The sequence below is a fragment of the Accipiter gentilis genome, chromosome 7, assembly GCF_929443795.1.
Source record: "Accipiter gentilis chromosome 7, bAccGen1.1, whole genome shotgun sequence".
Classification (NCBI taxonomy): domain Eukaryota; kingdom Metazoa; phylum Chordata; class Aves; order Accipitriformes; family Accipitridae; genus Astur; species Astur gentilis.
Window position 1 is genome coordinate 44,588,139 of NC_064886.1, and position 18,232 is coordinate 44,606,370.

Sequence of the window (18,232 nt, forward strand, 5' to 3'; positions counted from 1 at the left end):
GAAAAATTGTTGCACAACTGCAGCTCTTCCTACTTCTTTTCAGGTTGTGTCTATGCGACTTGGCATGGTTGATCTTTCATGCTACAGCCTTGAGGAAGTACCTGAACACCTCTTCTACAGTCAAGACATCATCTACCTCAACCTACGACACAATTTTATGAGATCAAGTGGAGCAGGGAGTCTTGACTCTCTTTGCAGGTCTGCAAAGAATTATTTTTCTTCTATATTTGGAGTTCTTGACATGTGGATCCAGGGATGAAGAGGAGGGGGAATCTATTGCCCATTCTTGTGGGGATGGTAAAAAGATTGATATTCAGGAAGCTCTAACAAATGAAGGGGGCTAGGAAGCAGAACTGAACAGCGCAGGCAGGCATAAGCTTCCAACAGTTTACAGTCTTCATGAACTCCCCTCCACAGATTCTTTGTGCTAAGTTAGATCGGAGATGAGCCTGGTGGAGTGATATGCCATTTGTATGGACAAGATGCAATAGTAATATAAGGCTGCTTGCTAAACAGAACATTTTGGAGTATAAAATAAAAGGTGAGGGAAAGCATAATGCTGCTGTTGTGGGTAAGTGTTTGTAGGAAGAAGTGCAGATCTGAAAAAGCCTGTTTTGGTAAGTTCTTAATGTGCATTTGGAATTGGCAGAGGGCCTGTGAGACTCCAGCTTTGCTTTGGGAACTTGTAATGATCTGCTTTTAAGAGAGTAGCAGTTGTGTGATGGTATGGAAACATGATGTAGTCATCTTCGGTAAGTGAGGGAGTCTTACAAAAATATTTTTAAATTAATTCCTGAAAATCATAAAAATCTAGAGGAAGATTAGTCTGTTGATATCTATGCCAGTCATGCTAAAAACAATTCAAGGAGTCACTCTATGAATTTTGAAAGCTGTTAGGAAACCTATAGTAATATTGTCAAATGGCTCAGTGTGTGGAACACATTGTGCCTTAAGATAAATATATTCAGAGAAACTTTGCAAAACTGCAGGGTTTTGTTTTGGTTTGGGTTTTTTTTGTTGTATTTTTGTTTTGTTTATCTCTCGGGGCCTCTTACCAGCTTATTTCATTTTTCTTCCTACAAAGTAATGACATACCTAGGTATCCATGAGGGTATACAGGGTAAAAAAATCGCTCACCTGTGGGAATTCTTTGCAGTTTCATTGAGAGCCAGAGTCTAGTCTGGTTTTGTTTTAATTCCAGACTTGTTTAAATATTTTCTAACTGCTGAATTGTAATAGACTCTGTTACTGGAGAAGCTGCTTAAAATAATGCAAGATTTCGGTTTCTGCTTCTCTCTTCAAATACACTGTATGGTGTTGAAAACCATATCAGGACTTTATTTTCTAAAATGCGGTATCCTTGGTTCACAGGATCAGCAAAGGGGCTTGAAATTTCTTTTGACCTTGCATGTAGTCAACAAGAGATCTGACATGTCAGAAGCTCGACTCTTTTCCTGGCAGTGACAATGTCTGATGAAGCTGAAATCCTCAAACAAACAAAAGCCATAAAAGAAGCCCTCATCTCACACAATCTTGAATAAACGGGTAGCATTAGGTAGCCCACCTAAGGCTGCTCATTGCCTTTTTGAAAATATTTTCTTCCTAAGGTTTTTAGGATGTTTATCAGGTCACAACCCCAAATGAAGAAACTTGCTCATTTGCAGTAGGTGTTATCAGTGCCTAGAGATTGACAATTCCGAACAGCAGGATTTTTTCAATGATCAGATCTCTTTCTCTGAGGAAATCTTTGAAGCTCTAGGAGTCTAACTAGCTAGAACTATAATAATGGAACAAAAATAATTAACTAAAAGGGAAACGTTAAGTGAAGGAAATTAACCCCACCTGTTTTGTCACATCTCCTAGCTTATTTTTTCATCTAACCTACTGCCTTTCAAGTATCTCCCTTTTCTGGAAAACATTATCAGGGCTGACCTTCGTTGATAAGTATGTGTGTGCGCACGCATGTGTATAAAAATGCATGTCTATTATCACCATTCTAGCTAGTTGATACAGAGTTGTACTGGGATGCTTTGGCGGCAGAGCAGGATGTTGCGTTGAACTGGGAATATTTCAGGCCTGCCCCAGTTTGGGCAGCTCAAAGAGGATGGTCATCCCACTGAGGATTTGTTGCTGTGTTTCCATACCTCTTTGGTGTAATCCCAATATGCCCTGTGAGAGCACAGTCCAAAACTTGAGGAGCTGTAACAATTTCAGGATGCTTATTCCCTTTAATACATGGTTCTTGTACAACTTGAGAGAGAGTTGGGTTTGCATTCTATTCCTGCATCCCTACTGCTTGAGAATATTGGGGCAAGGGAGAAGGAACAGAAGGGGAACTCAAAAGGCTTTTGAGTATTGTCCTCCCCGTTGAATGCGACAGTCTGCTCACGGAGTCTCAAACCAAGCTGTGTCATGTACTAGTTTCCCTTCAGCTTTTGGAAACTTTAATGCCCCTGTTGTGTTTGCTTTGATATTGTTGCACATTGATGAATTCTGAAAATTGGTTGTGCTGTTGCATTTAATGCCATGCCTCTTGGGGCAGTTTATCACCACAGTCTGTTAATGATAGAGAAAGAGCTGCTTGGTGTTAAAGGCATGTGCTGTAGAAAAAGCCATTGTAGAACTCCAGAGAAAGCAGTTTCATTAAAGCGTTTTCTGATTCCAAAACCCAAGAACTGTGATCTGTCCTAAATCTCTTAAAGTTGAATCAGTTAATGAGAAAGTTCAAATCTGTAGGTTTATCCTCATTGTTTCCTTTTTTTCATTATTGTTGTGAAGTTCTGTGGGCAAGTTTGATTTTTGTATCATTGGTAGATCTTTGCATCATACAGTATGTTCCCTTTAGGACGGCTATTACCAATACAGCATCTTTCTCTTTGGCTTTCAGTTGCATTACAAGACAGTCTGTCTGTGATTGCAGCAAACATAAAATGCCTATGCCCTTACTTGTATGACAGTATGTTTGCTTTCTCAAAGCAAACAACCCATGTCCAAGTTTCTGATATGCTCCCTCTTTTAATAAAAACCCAAACAACACCATACCCCCCCAAAGGTTATAAAGCAACATGGAGAAATATAATGCAGATAATTCCAAGTATTCTGAATCGGAAAAAGGAGTCGCTATAAAGAAGAAAAAATTTCAAAACCTTTCAGTCTCGCACTTCAAGCCATTTCAAGCTAGGAGTAATATTCTCCCTCCATTAATGAACCTTGGTTTTGTTACCTATATTAAAACGTTTGCTTCAAAATAAGAGCTACTCACCATTACCTAGCAAAAAGTATGCTAGATGGAGCAGCTGAATGAACTATATGTTTCCAAGTAGTACTTCCCTGGTACATTACATTAGATTTGCAATGGTCTCATAAAAGTATGATATTCATTTCCACTGAATTAATTTCTGATGGTTCCAGTTTGGGATGAGGAGGTTATTACTTGGGGGAAAAATACTTTTGTTTCCTGTAGAAAGAAGTAGGAACTCTTTGAGAAGAACCTCTTGCATATTACTCCAGCCCATGCTCAATTTCTTCCCTCTATTTGGACCTAGCACAGTGATAGAAGGAGCTGGAATAGGCAACTATCTGTTAAGCACAGGTGGGACTTTAGTGACTGCGAGGGCTGTGTCAGTTCTCGTGTGGCTGTACCTATGGTACAGTCTCCCAAGCAAGTGGCGCTTTAGACGTGGAATCTATTCCAAGCACCTCTGGGTGCAGATCTTGGGGCTTCCCAGTGTGAAGTCGGTGCTTTCCTGGATTTCCCTTTTACAGCTCTGCTAGGCCTTCTGTTGTGCCTAGCTTGAAAAGGGTATTCCCCTCCTCTGTTTTATTCTCAGAATGGTTCCAGTTACTGTTTTCAGCTCCCATTTTCCCAAGTTGCATAATTGTAGATTTTTACTCTAAATAATTCTTTGAAGGTATATTTTTTTAAATTAATATTTTTAGTCTCCTTAATCTTGGTATCAGTCACTAGAAGGAAGCCTGTCAGAGGAGAAGGTTGTTGCGGAAACTGCCATAATGAGTTAGCTGACTGTATTGCCAGTGTACAAAGACTTAAAAATTCTTTATGACTGGTTTTGTATGGTTTTGTTTCAAGACCATGGAGGTTTGTGAATTAACTAGTATTCTTGCCAGTAGGTTTTCTCAGTTGAAGAGCCTGAACCTGTCTCATAATAGACTGGGAGAGTTTCCTGTATCACTGTGTGAGATCTCTACTCTGACAGAGCTTAATGTTTCCTGTAATGGACTTCATTACTTGCCAAGCCAGATTGGCAAACTGTTGAAGTGAGTATATTCGTTGTATTTGTGGCCATAAAAATCCTTGGTGCTTTGGTTGAGCACAGCTGACGTAAAGGTACCACTTATGAAAGTATGAGTGCTGGGGCAGCCTGTTCTGCCCATGAAGACTGAATGATGGATTTGACTCCAGCAGGAGGTCAAGAATCAAGGTGTCCAATAAGGTTTGTTTTTCCTTGAAAATGAAGATATCACAGTATGTTTATACAGTTGATAGTTTAAGTCACTGGTATAAAGTAGGTTACTGTTCATAATTTTTTACTTCCTGCATGTTCTGCTAGCTGTGTAAAATATATTAGTGTAGTTTTCTAATAACGATTAATGGATTTTGCCTATTTTGGAGTGGCCTAGGAAGGCACTTAACAGTCAGTTATGATGCCTTGAATCACAGGTACCACCTTGCTGAACTAGAGTAATGTGAAGGCTTCTAAGTATATGAATATACTCTCACTTAAAATTCAGTAGACTTGAAGCTTTTTATGTTCTCTGTGGGGTGTGTGTTTTGGGGGGTTGTTTTTTGGTTTGGGTTTTTTGTTGTTTTTGCTTTGGGGTAACTTGTATGATTTCTTGTGGGTTTATGTCCGATTTTACATAAATTCGAATGCATCTTCTTCTCTCTCCATCTACTACCATCTTGCATTCCCTTGTCTGCTTTCTTGTTATTTCCTTCCTACTTTTGCTTCTACTTTTTTTTTTTTTAAATACTGTTATGGTGGTGCCTTATTGGTTAAACATAAATAATGTTATGTTTACATAAAAATACTTCAAGAGTTTCTAAAGATCATGCTGTCAGGGGCATTTCCAGAAGCCACAGATTACTACAGTGAAACATCTGTGGAGATCAGCTAGGCTTTGTAGAACTAAGGAAAAATACACATGCCTCTCAAATTCGGAGGCCTAGTCTGTGGACCTTATTTATACAAGCAAGAGTATGCTGATTATGTTGTTGCAGTATTCATAGATGTCTTATGCAAAAGGGATTGCAGATTTCTTAACTGTATGCAAGTTTAAAGTATAAGGGCACCTTATAGGACCAAAGATAGTCTCAGGTGCAATTCCTTAATCACTACTATTAAAATATTACAGCTGCTGATGTAGAAAAGATGAGGAAACATGATGCAGATGAAGCATTGTCTGAATACAATTGTATTGTTTCTCAAATAAGTTCATGCACATTTTTCTACAGCTGCTGAGGTGTGTGACTTTCTGAATTTCTGTTTATTATTTGTATTTAATATTTTTGATACTGATGCAGTTTCTATTGAAGTTTTAATTTATTGTATAAAACTTTTCTGTGGTAACTTCTCACAGAGGTCTACTCATTTTTGTCAGCATTAGTATGCTTTGATAGCTTTCTACAGAATTGGTTGCTTTTTGTGTTAGGAAGGATTTTAACATGGAAATGCCCTCTGAAAATTTTGTCTTAAAAGTGTTTGCTGGAGTAAAAACCTTCTCCGTTTTTCCCAGTAGCTACCAGAATGCATAAAAGCTTAAACTTAGGTAAATTTAATTGCAAGACTATTACTGCATTTGTTTAGATAAGCATTGACACTGAGCTATTGGTTCATTGTGGCCTGCTCTTCCTCCAGCTTCTATCTTTAATAAAGGAGTGTCTGCAGCTACATCGGGTGTAAGCAAGTAACTTCCAGAGCAATCTTTTAGCCATATGCAACCTGTGAGGAAAAAGCTGTATGCAGGCTTACAGTTTTCAGAGGTTTACAACTTAGTTATGGGTCCAGTCATCTTTTTGATCCCTTGAGTTCTTATTCATAAGAACTTTTTATGGCCCCAGATTGCATTTCTACCACCAGTAAACACTGTTCAGAAAGTTCTTTGCTGAAACATAATCATAAGGAGGGAATTGTATTTTGGGGGTTTGAGTCTCAAAACCCATGCAAACTTTTAAACAATTCATCTTGCAACAGAAAGCCACCCTATTCTTTTCTGAGTGTCTGAAAGGACAACTAGAATGTACAAATTTGTTACCAGTGCATTAGTGTGGTAGAAATTGTGGTTAAACTGTGCCATAAGTGCCATAGATGTGAATAAGTGCCATAATAGTGATATGGGATTCCAGCAATTGGATTATGAAGGTGCAGTTGATTTTTATTGTTTCTTATGAGACAGGTCTGTACTGTTACTGCTGTTGGTTTTGGTTTTAGTTTGTCATAGGTCTTTTAAAGATTGTCCAACATGCTAAGTGAGGAGTTCTTAATTTGTAGAAAACCAAGTGATTAAGTAAGTATCTCTCACTTACAACGTAAGTACTGATTTGTATTTTGCTTATGTTAACTTACAATCTTTGGCACAACTGGAAGTTTACCTCCAAAATAATTTAGGAACTATTTGGTGTTGCATACATGCAGTTCCAAGCCTATTACATGCATAATAGAAGTACTCTGGTAACTTTATGTGTATAAGAATAAAATTGTCTGTTAGGTACCTTTAAAAAATAGCCACATTGAGGCAGCTAGCTATACGAGGAAATTCACTGAAAATGGTAAACGTAATGTTCACTACTCTTTGCTGAATTACTTTCTCTTCATTGCTGCAGTCTCCAGACCTTCTGGCTTGATGGGAATTTCCTCACATCCTTACCAGAAGAACTGGGGAGTCTGCAACAGCTCAGCTGTCTCGGGCTTTCCTTCAATAACTTCTGTGAACTGCCAGCAATTTGTGAGAAACTCATCATCTTAGACAAACTAGCCCTGGCAGGGAACTTGCTGGAGACCCTGGACCTTGCAGTGCTGAACCGTATGAGTCACATCAAAAGTGTGGACCTGAGGTAAGGGAGGGAAGCTTGCATATATATATAAACCAGATTGCTACTTTCCGTTTACAGCAGAGGAGCTGTGTAACCTCTACTACATTTTGCAATAAACTAGGTGTAATTTTTTCTCTTACTGATTCTTTAGCTTTTAGGGGGTTCTGTTTCAGAGGGTGTGCAGAATTCACTTGGAGAAGCAAGGTTAACTGAGCAATACCTGAAGCCACTGAATGTGACTCAGACCTCTAGTTTCCTCTCTTGATATGCTGTTACCATGAGCTTCGGTAGTTTTGTGCCTGAACCTGCCCCAAGATGTGATCCTTATTCTCCACACTGCCAACTGCAGACCTCTGAGAAAGGGACAAAGAACTTTTTGTTTGTGGCAAGGCAGTAGAGTATCTAGTCTCTGCATTAAGTAGCTGTCCCTTGGCCTGGCTTCTAATTTCTAGACTGGTTTTTGGAATCTCTTAAACACTGGGGAATGAGTAAAATGGTTTCACACAGCAGTGCAGACAAAGGAAATCCACCATTGCTCCTCACACATTTCACTGTGCTCACCTTTGGCATTAGCCTTCACCAGAACTCTTCCTTTCCTTTCCTCTCTCTTCTTACTCATGTCCAGTGTTCAGTGTCCTATTTTCTGACTTTGTAACTCTTATCTCTGAGTGTTTAGGCTGAACAACCTGAAGAGAGCAGCAGCTGACACTCTGGAGGGGAACAAATCTGTGACTTATATGGATTTACGAGACAATCAGATGACAGATCTGGATCTGAGCTCCTTGGGCAGCCTGGAGCAGCTGCACTGTGAGCGGAATAAGCTGAAAGAGTTGACACTGAGTGGCTTTTCTCTTCGGGCCCTCTATGCCAGCAGCAACTGTACGTCTCTCTGCCTTCTTCACCTGCCTTCTTCCTTCAAGCCCTGGGAACAAAGGAAAACAGCCCTTTGCCCTCTCCCACGCAAAAAAAAATATGCTGATGTTACAGTAGAGAGACTGTATGTGATGGGTCTTCTGAGGTCAGCTCCTAGGGTCACATACGCATGTGTGGGTGCAGGCTGTGTAACGGGGCAGGCTGCGGTGTTGAGTTACTGTCCAAAGAATTAGTCTTCCGGTGAGATCTGTTTGGGAGTCCACAAATAAACGTACAGTTCTCCCCTGTTCTGGTACCCCATGTGGCAGATGGAGAAATGGGATAGTGAGAAGCTGTAGTGCCATATGGCAGATGTATGAAGTGCAAACTCTGTCCTGGGAGGAATGAGTAGAGACCTTGAGTATCCATGAAGTAAGCTAGCTAGTCTGTCTGCTTCTCTGTGCTGTTTTCCCTCTGAAGTTCTGCAATCATAATTATTTGCTTTACTTCATCAGGTCTGACAGCTGTCAATATTTATCCGGTTCCTGGTCAACTGACATGTCTAGAACTCTCTCAGTAAGTAACTATACACCACAGAATATAAAGCAAGTATCTGGACACCTTTGCTGTTTTCTGCAGAAATTTTTTTGGAGCTTTTAGGCTTTTGAGAGTCGAGAGCAATTGAGGGAAAGTACTCCATCTTCACAATAGAACTGGAAAGCTCAGCACTAAAGAATGATGAACGTGTCCCAGACCAGAAGCCTCTCTGAACCAGTATGACCTGTCTCGATGACTGGCTGTCCTTCAGCTGTAGGCTGTAATCAGCAAAAAAAGCCAAGCAGGGACCACTGAACTTGCTGCAGCTTACTGGACTGAATGGTGGGAATCTGTGGAGTAAACATTTAGAGTAGCTGCCAGTGGTCTCTGCTGTTGGCTTCATTGCCTGCATCTGCCCTTGGAACAGCATTGTGAGACCTGTAAGATAGGATGCCCAGAGGACCTGATCACCTTTTCCTTCAGTTCTGGGTTAAAGCACAATAGTAGGATAGTGCAGGGTGGCCTGTTCTGGGGATGTCAGTGCTGCAAAGAAAAAGCCTGATCATCAGAGCCTTGCATCAGTACTTTCTACCAATCATGCACCAGCTCAGTTTGCATTACAGAACTAGCCATGAGATAAACTCCACATGACTAGCTCGGATACTGTTGTTAATCTTCTGCCTATTGATTTTGGTTTGGCCGTCACTAATGTCATGCAGCATTCAACAGGGTTTGTTCTGTATGGAGTGCTGAAATCTAGCTCTTCCCCCTTGCTTTTCTCAGCAATCAACTGCAGTGTGTCCCAGACTGGGCCTGTGAAGCAAAGAAACTGGAAGTTTTGGATGTGAGCTACAACCTTCTTGTGGAACTTCCATCAAGGTCAGCACACCCTCTTCTTATACAGAGCTGAGCTTTCTTCTATGGTGAGCTGACTGGAAGAGAGCAGCAGTGCTATTCCAGTTGCTTTATTCCTTGTTGTGCAGAGATATAATCCACTTACTTTCTCTGTGCAGTGTCGAAAATACTCTGTATTCAAATGTTTGAAAGAACTGACTTCCAAATCAGCTTGAATAACAGGGGCCAGGTAATTTCATTCTGTGCTTCTGGCTTCTACTGCAGCTGTTTGCACCTGAAGTAGAACACACTGCTATGATTTATGTGTGTTACCATTGTGTCTGTGAACACAGGTCATAGGTGAGGCCCTGATATGCCTTGCATTGCCCCACAGAGATTTCATCTGTTACCTTTCACAGGGAGATATCATAGAGATACGATATAGCTGATATCAAAAGTAGCTTTCACAACATATCATCAGCCAACTCCTTTCTCCCTGTTTCCCTTTCAGTTTCTGCAGAAATGCAGCAAAGGGGAGCCAAGAACTAATATAATTTTGCAGATGTTTATGACTTCTCCAAGTTGTCAGGGATGTCATGGGAAGAAGCAAAGCACAAATGTTCTTAGCCTAACAAGTCTGTTTGGTGGGGGTGTGATTGTAATGAATGAGACACAGTGTCTAGGGTAAGCTATATTGAAATTGAACAGGAGGGTGGATTACAGTGAAGAAATGCAGAGAGCAGGTTAAAGCAGCAGGCATAGGAAGTAATCTTAGCAGTGACATTCTAATGGTTGTCAGAGACAAGACTATATACATCAAAAGCAAGAAAAGGGTGTAACAAAGATGCGATAATGAGAACTTAGGGTTTTAGCCATGCCAATGGATGAAAGAGACCAAATTTTAAGTATGTTATGCAAAAAGAGCCTGCATAATTCAGAGACAAATACATATTCTAAAAAGAAATGTAAGCATTTTTAAAGATTCCTAAGTGCTGGAATTACTGTATCCATTGGGGATCTCTTCCAGTATGTGTTTATCATCAACACTGTAAATATGTCTTGTGTACAGTTAGAACTTTGCTAGGGTTGACTTTCAGCCATTGATGAGGTTAATCCAGCAGACTTAAGCTTAAAGAGCCTCTCATAAGGGGATATAGTTCACCATGAAGTTGTCTTTTACACTTAGCTGTCCAAAACCAGAACTGTATCAAAGCAGTGTGTGACAGTGTTGAGTGGAGATACCCAAGCCAGCTCTCGATGAGTCAGCTTGAATAAGGAAATTGCTGTATCTGCATTTGGCGCTTTTTTTTCCTCATTATAATTAGCTTTGAGAAGCCACAGCATACAGAGAAATGGAATTAATTGGCTCACATGGAGCAGTGCACTAATGCAGCTTTAGCATTTTGTGGTTCAAAGCTGTTCTGTACAGGGCTCTCAGAATATAGTCCCAAATTATCACCTCACACAAATGGGCAGGGAGGTTCTAGGCTATGTCCAGATGTGTTGAGTTATCCTTTCTGAAAATTCATGCAAGCAATTCTCTGCAGTTCATGGGGACAGAGGCCTTTTCCTTCAATAAGCACTGCAGTTCTGGAGAATGTGACAACAGCCTCAAAAGTAATACAGCAGTGCTAAGCAGCCAGTTAAAGCTCTGAATTTAAGTTGGCCCAGGGGAAGCACTTCTTTCTGCCTACAAGTGAAAACAGGCATTTAAATTCATCCTTTGTGACTTCTCTTTTTTTTGTCTGCTTGAGAGAATGCTAGGCATATGCACACAGATTGACTCATATCACAAGTTACTGATCTGCAGTAGCATAGAGGGAAATGTAGATGCACTTCCAAGCATTCAGAGTGACTGAGGCACCTTACCGTGTGTGTTTTTCTGCTTTGGCATTGTTTACATTTTATGGATCAGTGTGTTTTAATTTTTCTCTGCTGTACAGTCAAATTATAACAGATTAAATACTACCTTTTCCTACTCTGCTGGTGTGAAGAGGAGTGAACCAAGCTGATACAGAAACTCCTGTGTCTTTCTAGGATCCTCAGCAGCTTGAGCCTTCGGAAGTTGATGGTGGGCCACAATCGTCTGCAGAGCCTTCCACCTCTTCTAGAACACATTCCACTGGAGGTGCTGGACCTTCAGCACAACCTGTTGACTAAGCTCCCAGAGATGCTCTTTGTCAAGGCTCTGAAGTGAGTAGCAGTAGCAAGCATCTTTTGTCTGTCTTAACCTTTGGAGCTCTAAAGGCCAATAGTGGCATCTGTGTGACTGTCCTTGCAAGGTGCCATTTGTGTAAGAGATAATGAGATGTGCACTTTATGAGGAGGTAATTCAGGTGCCATAGGGAAGTCATCAAGCTGATTTGAGGGAATCAGTCCATGTTACTGTTTAATTACAGCAAAACAGAGGCCTGCCTAGTCCAACAGCCAACCAAAGAATTAGCTTCAGTTGCAACTGTTTCTAAGATCATGTTGCTGCCTGAAGAGCTTTGTCTTTAAAAGTACTGCATAAATTCAGGTGCAAAGGAAAGAAGCCTTAGAGGTTTTCAGATATTGTAGCAGAAAGGACATCAGGTCATTGGAGAACAGCGAGAGAGACTCTTACAAATGAACAACCCTTCATAACTGTCTATTCAGACATGAGTCAACCCTTCTTTTAAAGACTCTGAGTAACAGTTTATGTAGTCTGCTTCCACCAGTATTACCCACCCTCTCTATGGGCCCTTCAGTACTCACTGTTTACTGTAAAATGCTGTGTGCATCCACAGTGCTATATAGCTAATAATTAGTAGACTCATAAATCTTAATGTGAGTAGGGATGTTACACTGTGTTGTCTGGCCTCCTGTCTGATGCTGTTGCTCTATCCACATTGGCATTTGTATAGCTCCTTTTCCTGCTGTTAATGGAGTGGTTTAGAAGATGTGAAGTCTGATTTTTACACTTGCTATGGTTAGCCTCAGGTACCTGAATGCATCTGCAAACAGCCTGGAGTCCTTGCCCTCTGCATGTACAGGGGAGGAGAGTCTGAGCATGCTGCAGCTGCTTTACTTGACCAATAATAACCTCACAGATCAATGCATCCCTGTCTTGGTGGGACACCCGAGCCTACGGATCCTGCATCTGGCAAACAACAACCTACAGACTTTCCCCGCAAGGTAAATAAGTAAGGCTGGTGGGCGAGATGGTGTTCACCAGGAGGATGTTGCCTGCCTTACTGCAATTGTATGTGAATCAGTGTCAAAGCAAGATGCTCTCCCTGTGGCTTGATGATAAAAGCCTGCCATCCCTACACACACACTGAGGAATAGCATGTTAAGAGGGATTGCCACAGGATACTGTTGGCTGCAGTGGTTCCTGTCCTGCTAGCTGTGGTGGATGTGTGTGGGGATGGGGGACAGTATTTCTTTGCAACTTCAATGCTACTGGCATGCAGCTTGCTGTGCTGCATTCTTCCACTTTTCAGTCTTGCCAGAAAACCCTCAGACTTGCCTGAACTCCTGCCTAATGCAGGTCATATAATTTCATCCATGAATTAATGCACAAGGCTTATGATTTGGAGTTGAAACAGAGATAAATCTATGCTGCGCATAGAAACTTAAGAGGCTTGGAGACTCCCATGTGATCCTACTAATTTATTCCAGTTGCTCTCAGTTATATAAGCCTGTGTCTTATTTTTCAGTGAGAATTATTTATCTGCTTCTTTTTACCAGTATATAATTCTGTCTTTCTAATATGAAAACTTTGTAGTTTCAGGGTTTTTTTTGTGATGCAGTTGATTGGCTAGAGGGAAGCAATGTCATCCAGAGGGACCTTGACAAGCTTGAGGAGTTGGGTCCATGCAAACCTCATGAGGTTCAGCAAGGCCAAGTGCAAAGTATTCCATGTGGGTCAGAGCAATTCCCAATATCAGTACAGCCTGGAGGATGAATGGATTGAAAGCAGTCCTGCGGAGAAGGACTTGGGGGTACTGGTGTGTGAAAAATTAGACACGAGCTGGCAATGTGCACTTGCAGCCCAGAAAGCCAACCATGTCCTGGGCTGCATCAAAAGAAGTGTGGCCAGCAGATCAAGGGATGTGATTCTGCCCCTCTGCTCTGCTTTGGTGAGACCCCACCTGGAGTGTCCAGCTCTGGAGTCCTCAGCACAGGAAAGACATGGACCTGTTGGAGCGGGTCCAGAGGAGGGCCACAAAGATGATCAGAGGGATGGAACACCTCTCCTATGAGGACAGGCTGAGCAAGCTGGGATTGTTCACCCTGGAGAAGGCTCCGGGAAGAACTTCTTGAAGCCTTTCAACATATAAAGGGGGCTTATAAGAAAGGCACAGAGAGACTTTTTACCAAGGTCTGTAGTGACAGGACAAGGGGCAACGGTTTTAAACTGAAAGAGGACAGATTTAGATTGGACATAAGGAAGAAATGTTTTACAATGAGGGTGGTGAGACACAGGAACAGGTTGCTCAGAGAAGCTGTGGGTGCCCCATCCCTGGAAGTGTTCAAGGTCAGGTTGGATGGGGCTTTGAGCAACCTGGTCTAATGAAAGATGGCCCTGCCCAAGGCAGGGGGGTTTGACTAGCTGGTCCTTAAAGGTCCCTTCCAATCCAAACCATTCTGTGATTTTATGATTTTTCCAAGCATAGCTTAAGAATACTGCAGCTGTCTGTGCATAATGATAAATATACTCAGCCTTTTTAGTTTCTTAGTATGTGGGGAGGGTTCCTGTGAACGCTTTCCAAATTCTCAATGCTTTTGTGGCTATATGTAGACAGCAGAACTTGGACACTGCTGAAAATCATAAGCAGATAATGTTGGTTGTGAGCATCTACTTACGTCCCCTTCTGGTGATGTCTTTATACACTGTTCTGTTCTGAGTACCTGTTATCTGACTTGGGCCTTTTTCAGAGCCATGCCTCTCAGGATTCTTTCCTCTCTAATTGCAACTTGTACAAGTTGTTATGTATATAACATTACTTAGCTAATTTAAATTGGGTGCTCTAAGAAGTAAGTTTGTTACGAGTAGTTCATATTACTATATGTTGAAACTGAGGTTCCACCATATTTTTTATCTGCAAATTTTAGTAGGTATAATTTGGTGAGTGTGTATGTGTTTTTCTTATTAATCACTGATCTATTGACTGTCATTGAAAGTGCCTCCTCAGAGAACCCTACTAGAAGGACTTACACTGAATTCTTAATTCATTATTACTTTTCAGTATCTTCTGCAGTCCAGTTTTGGGGATATCAAATGCATTTTCTTTGAAATATAGTAGAGAGCTAGCGCTATACTGGTAGACTTCTGTGTTAGCTTAATTTGTAGTCTCATAAAACCCCGCACATTTGGTTACATTAGCACAAAAATCTAAGGGGTTTTTTTGTATTAATTTTGTCAGCACAATTCATTTGATATTAATTGCATCTGTGCAAGCTTTGCCATGATTATTCCTGGTACTGGTCCAGCTAAACAACCGCTTTCATGTAAATCTGTTTATTCCTACAAAGTACACTGACACAGCTTAGGTGTTTTTGCTGGTTTCAAAATTAAGACACTACAATCTTCTGCTTTAATGCTTTAGAAGTCAGAGGTGAAGAGATCTGTCTGTTGCATAAATCCAAGCCAGGTCTGGGGACCCTGAGCTCTTATTAGAGCATCTCTTAGGACTTTTGGTCTCCTATCAATAAATTAGAAATGTAGCTCATAAAGGGCAGTGTCTATGGATACCTTATCTGCAGGTTCAGAAAGTGACAAGTTCTTGCCTATAAGATACAATATTCTTTTGTTTCCCTTTCAGCAAACTTAGTAAGCTGGAGCACTTGGAAGAGCTGAATCTGAGTGGCAACAAACTGAAAACAATTCCCACAACAGTGGCAAACTGCAAGCTACTTCATACACTTGTTGCACACTCTAATGAAATCAGCATCTTTCCAGAGATTCTGCATTTGCCCCGTATTCAGGTATTCTTATGGAGAAAGTAAAGAGATATCAGGGAAAAGTTTGGGTTGGAGAATGATGTAACTGCTAGGAGAGGAACTGGGGATCCCAGCATTTTTTTTGATCAACTGAAGAGGAGGGCACAGAACATGCATTCTAGATCTGTCACATTTCTGAGTTGATCAAAGACAGCTCATCTCTCATTCATCTTTACCATCTGTCTCTGACTTGGTGTATTTCTGGTTTACCATTTGCGACTGTAGGGAGTGTTATATAGCTAGGCAGGTTTGTATATATAGGCCCTCTATTATCTTTAGTGTGACCTATTCTTTCAGTATTGGAGTCCTGGCTATTGCAGATTATTTGCTGCTTATAAATCGTTTTTCTACCAATAGGTCAGAGCCATTTTCATGAACTGTTTGTGGGATACAATCAGTGGTGGGGTCATACGATGTTTGGAAGGAGCGCTGGAGTAACTGACCACGTGACAGAACAGAGAATATTTTCTTTGTAATTGTGCTTTTTTTTTTTTGATACCATAGTTTGTGGACTTGAGCTGCAATGACTTAACTGAAATCCTAATCCCTGAGGCACTGCCAAGTGCCTTGCAAGAGTTGGACCTGAGCGGAAACACAAACCTGGTGCTAGAACACAAGACACTGGACATCTTCAGGTGAGTCATGGAGATGCCAACCTGGTAGTGACCTGCACAGGGAAGGGTAACCCTTCCCAGGAGGAGAAATGGGATAGTAAAGTGTGTATCGCAGCACTGCATGATGTTATAATGTTCCCTGCCTGGGGCGGCTGAAGCTTTCTATCTTGTAGGAAGGGAAGAGTCTGGATCCAAATCATCAGAGCAAGGAAACAATTTCTCAGGTGGCATGAGGTTCTCCCAGCTGTCTCTGGCACAAGCAGCCAGACATCTCCGGAAGGCTAACACCTTAAACTCTTCTCCTTGGTGCAGTTCTTTCCACAGGTTGCTGAAAACTCTAGACTGGACAAGGTCTTTTGGCCACAAACTGTTTAGCGGGGTCTAGGAGAGAATGACTTCTGTTCTTCTCTCTCTGTAGTCACATTACCACACTGAAGATTGATGCTAAACCCTCCCTCACAGCTGACTCAGCACTCACCTCTACCTTCTGGAGTCATGGAGTAGCTGAGATGGCAGGCCAGAGAAATAAGTGAGTATTGTGGTCTACTGGACACTGACAGTTTGTCTTCTCAGGGTGCTAGGTGGAGTGCACTGTAAAGCACCCAAGCAGACCTGTTTTGCTCAAGAGCTCATGTGTCCCTCTGTCTCTCCAGATCTCTTGCTAAGCCTTGGTAACTCAAGCCTCCGCATTGTCCTTTCCCTCAGTTTTCACGCTTATCTTGGGACTCTTGGACTTTGCTTCCCACCGTAGCAGAGGTGCTTTTTCTTTCTTTTGCTGGCTGTGCCCATTGCCCTCTCCTGATCATGGTCAAGGAGAGTTTGGGAGTTCCAGTGATAAAATGCAGCTGTACATCTCATAGGGCAGTGAATGTAGGGACAGTGGTTTTGCTGCCCTGTGAGAACTCGCAGAAGGGTGCCCGACAGCTGTGGTTTTGGGGCCATATAATCTTTTGAGACATAGTAACTTTGCTTGTATGCTTTTCTAACAGGCTGTGTGTGTCATCCCTGGCACTGGGGAGCTTTGCAGAGGCGGTAGAAGCTGTGTATGGCATGTTTGATGGTGACAAGAACGAGGAGCTGCCACGCTTGCTGCAGTGCACCATGGCTGATGTGCTCCTGGAGGAAGTACAGCAGTCAGACACCATGTTCATGTCCAACACCTTCTTGGTCTCCCACAGGTAGGACAGTGAGCAAGCTGGTCCTGGTGGGACCTGCATAGGTATATCAATGTGTTAAATGGGGTGAGGCAACCCTCCAGAATGCCTGTCACTGGAGTCTGGAGCTTTCCTACACCTTCTCCTCCAACAGGAAGTTGGGCATGGCTGGGCAGAAGCTGGGTTCCTCTGCTGTCCTTTGCTATATTCGTCATGATGTGGCTGATCCAGCCAGCAACTTTTCTCTGACGGTGGCCAATGTGGGGACGTGCCAAGCCATTCTGTGCCGAAGTGGAAAACCGCTGCCTCTCTCCAAAGTCTTCAGCCTTGAACAATGTTCAGAAGAAGCCAAGAGAGTCAAGGAGCAAAAAGCCATTATAACAGAGGTTGGTTTGGACCCTCTTCACTTCAGCTTCCACCCTCCCATAAAAGCTTGGTACAAATACATGAGCTTTGCGGCCAGCACAATACTACAGGGGAGAGGATAGCATGAAGGTGTTCAAGTGACTTTTGTGTTGCTTCCTGCTCTGCTTCTCTTGCTAATTAGCTATTCAGAATGGCATGTTCCTAAAACACCCGTTATGGCCTGAGAACTACAGGTACAGGATGCCAAGGATGGCTTGGGGAGCAAAAGAGGAAAGAAAATAGGTGTGGAGCTTAAGGAGGGGTGGGCCATAATATTGCGCAGGACTTGGGTGAGCGTGGAGAGGAGCCAGTGAAGAACAGAGCAGGGCCTGTGAAGTCATCTTGTCTGAAAACCCACAAAATATCTTCAGTGTTTCTTGAAAAGTATGACTCAAGTTAACTCTCTTTGGATTTCTTCCATATTTTACTTAGTGAAGGTACAGGATTAGTGGCCCTTGAGACATGCAGACCATGGATATGAAGTATATTGCAGGTAAAAATTTTAACACAAAAAAAGATAGAAATGTCCATTAGTTTTCTGCAAAAGTATTAAAATGATTTCTGGAGAACTCTGTAAAAGTTAATTTTCTAAAAACTTGGAAGTAACAGAGAAGTTCCAAAGAACTGGAAAATAATGCTGGCAGTGAAGATCTAAGAAATCAGTGCCAGTCATACTAGTTTTATGCTCAATGGGTCTTTTTAAAAAGTATCAGGTTGTTTGGTAGAAGTGTTTCTGATGGATAATCTGTTAATGTGCTATATTCCATAGCACTCTGACTAAAAATAACTGTGGAATCAATGTAGCACATTAAATG

The 18,232-nt window shown here is 41.8% G+C and overlaps 1 protein-coding gene across 2 annotated transcripts in view; it reads left to right on the plus strand.

The window, feature by feature from the left end:
- PHLPP2 (PH domain and leucine rich repeat protein phosphatase 2) overlaps window positions 1-18,232 on the plus strand; it is a 38,668-nt gene that overhangs the window by 14,476 nt on the left and 5,960 nt on the right. The window contains exons 6-18 of one of the 2 annotated variants that reach the window (XM_049804753.1): window positions 44-198; window positions 4,132-4,278; window positions 6,845-7,075; window positions 7,731-7,933; window positions 8,422-8,482; window positions 9,227-9,322; window positions 11,315-11,470; window positions 12,233-12,433; window positions 15,067-15,229; window positions 15,749-15,879; window positions 16,277-16,387; window positions 16,848-17,036; window positions 17,167-17,398. In XM_049804753.1, coding sequence (XP_049660710.1) covers window positions 44-198; window positions 4,132-4,278; window positions 6,845-7,075; window positions 7,731-7,933; window positions 8,422-8,482; window positions 9,227-9,322; window positions 11,315-11,470; window positions 12,233-12,433; window positions 15,067-15,229; window positions 15,749-15,879; window positions 16,277-16,387; window positions 16,848-17,036; window positions 17,167-17,398 — 2,076 coding nt within the window. Of the gene's footprint in view, window positions 1-43; window positions 199-4,128; window positions 4,279-6,844; window positions 7,076-7,730; window positions 7,934-8,421; window positions 8,483-9,226; window positions 9,323-11,314; window positions 11,471-12,232; window positions 12,434-15,066; window positions 15,230-15,748; window positions 15,880-16,276; window positions 16,388-16,847; window positions 17,037-17,166; window positions 17,399-18,232 lie in introns of both variants that reach the window. The other variant, XM_049804752.1, reaches the window with a different exon arrangement.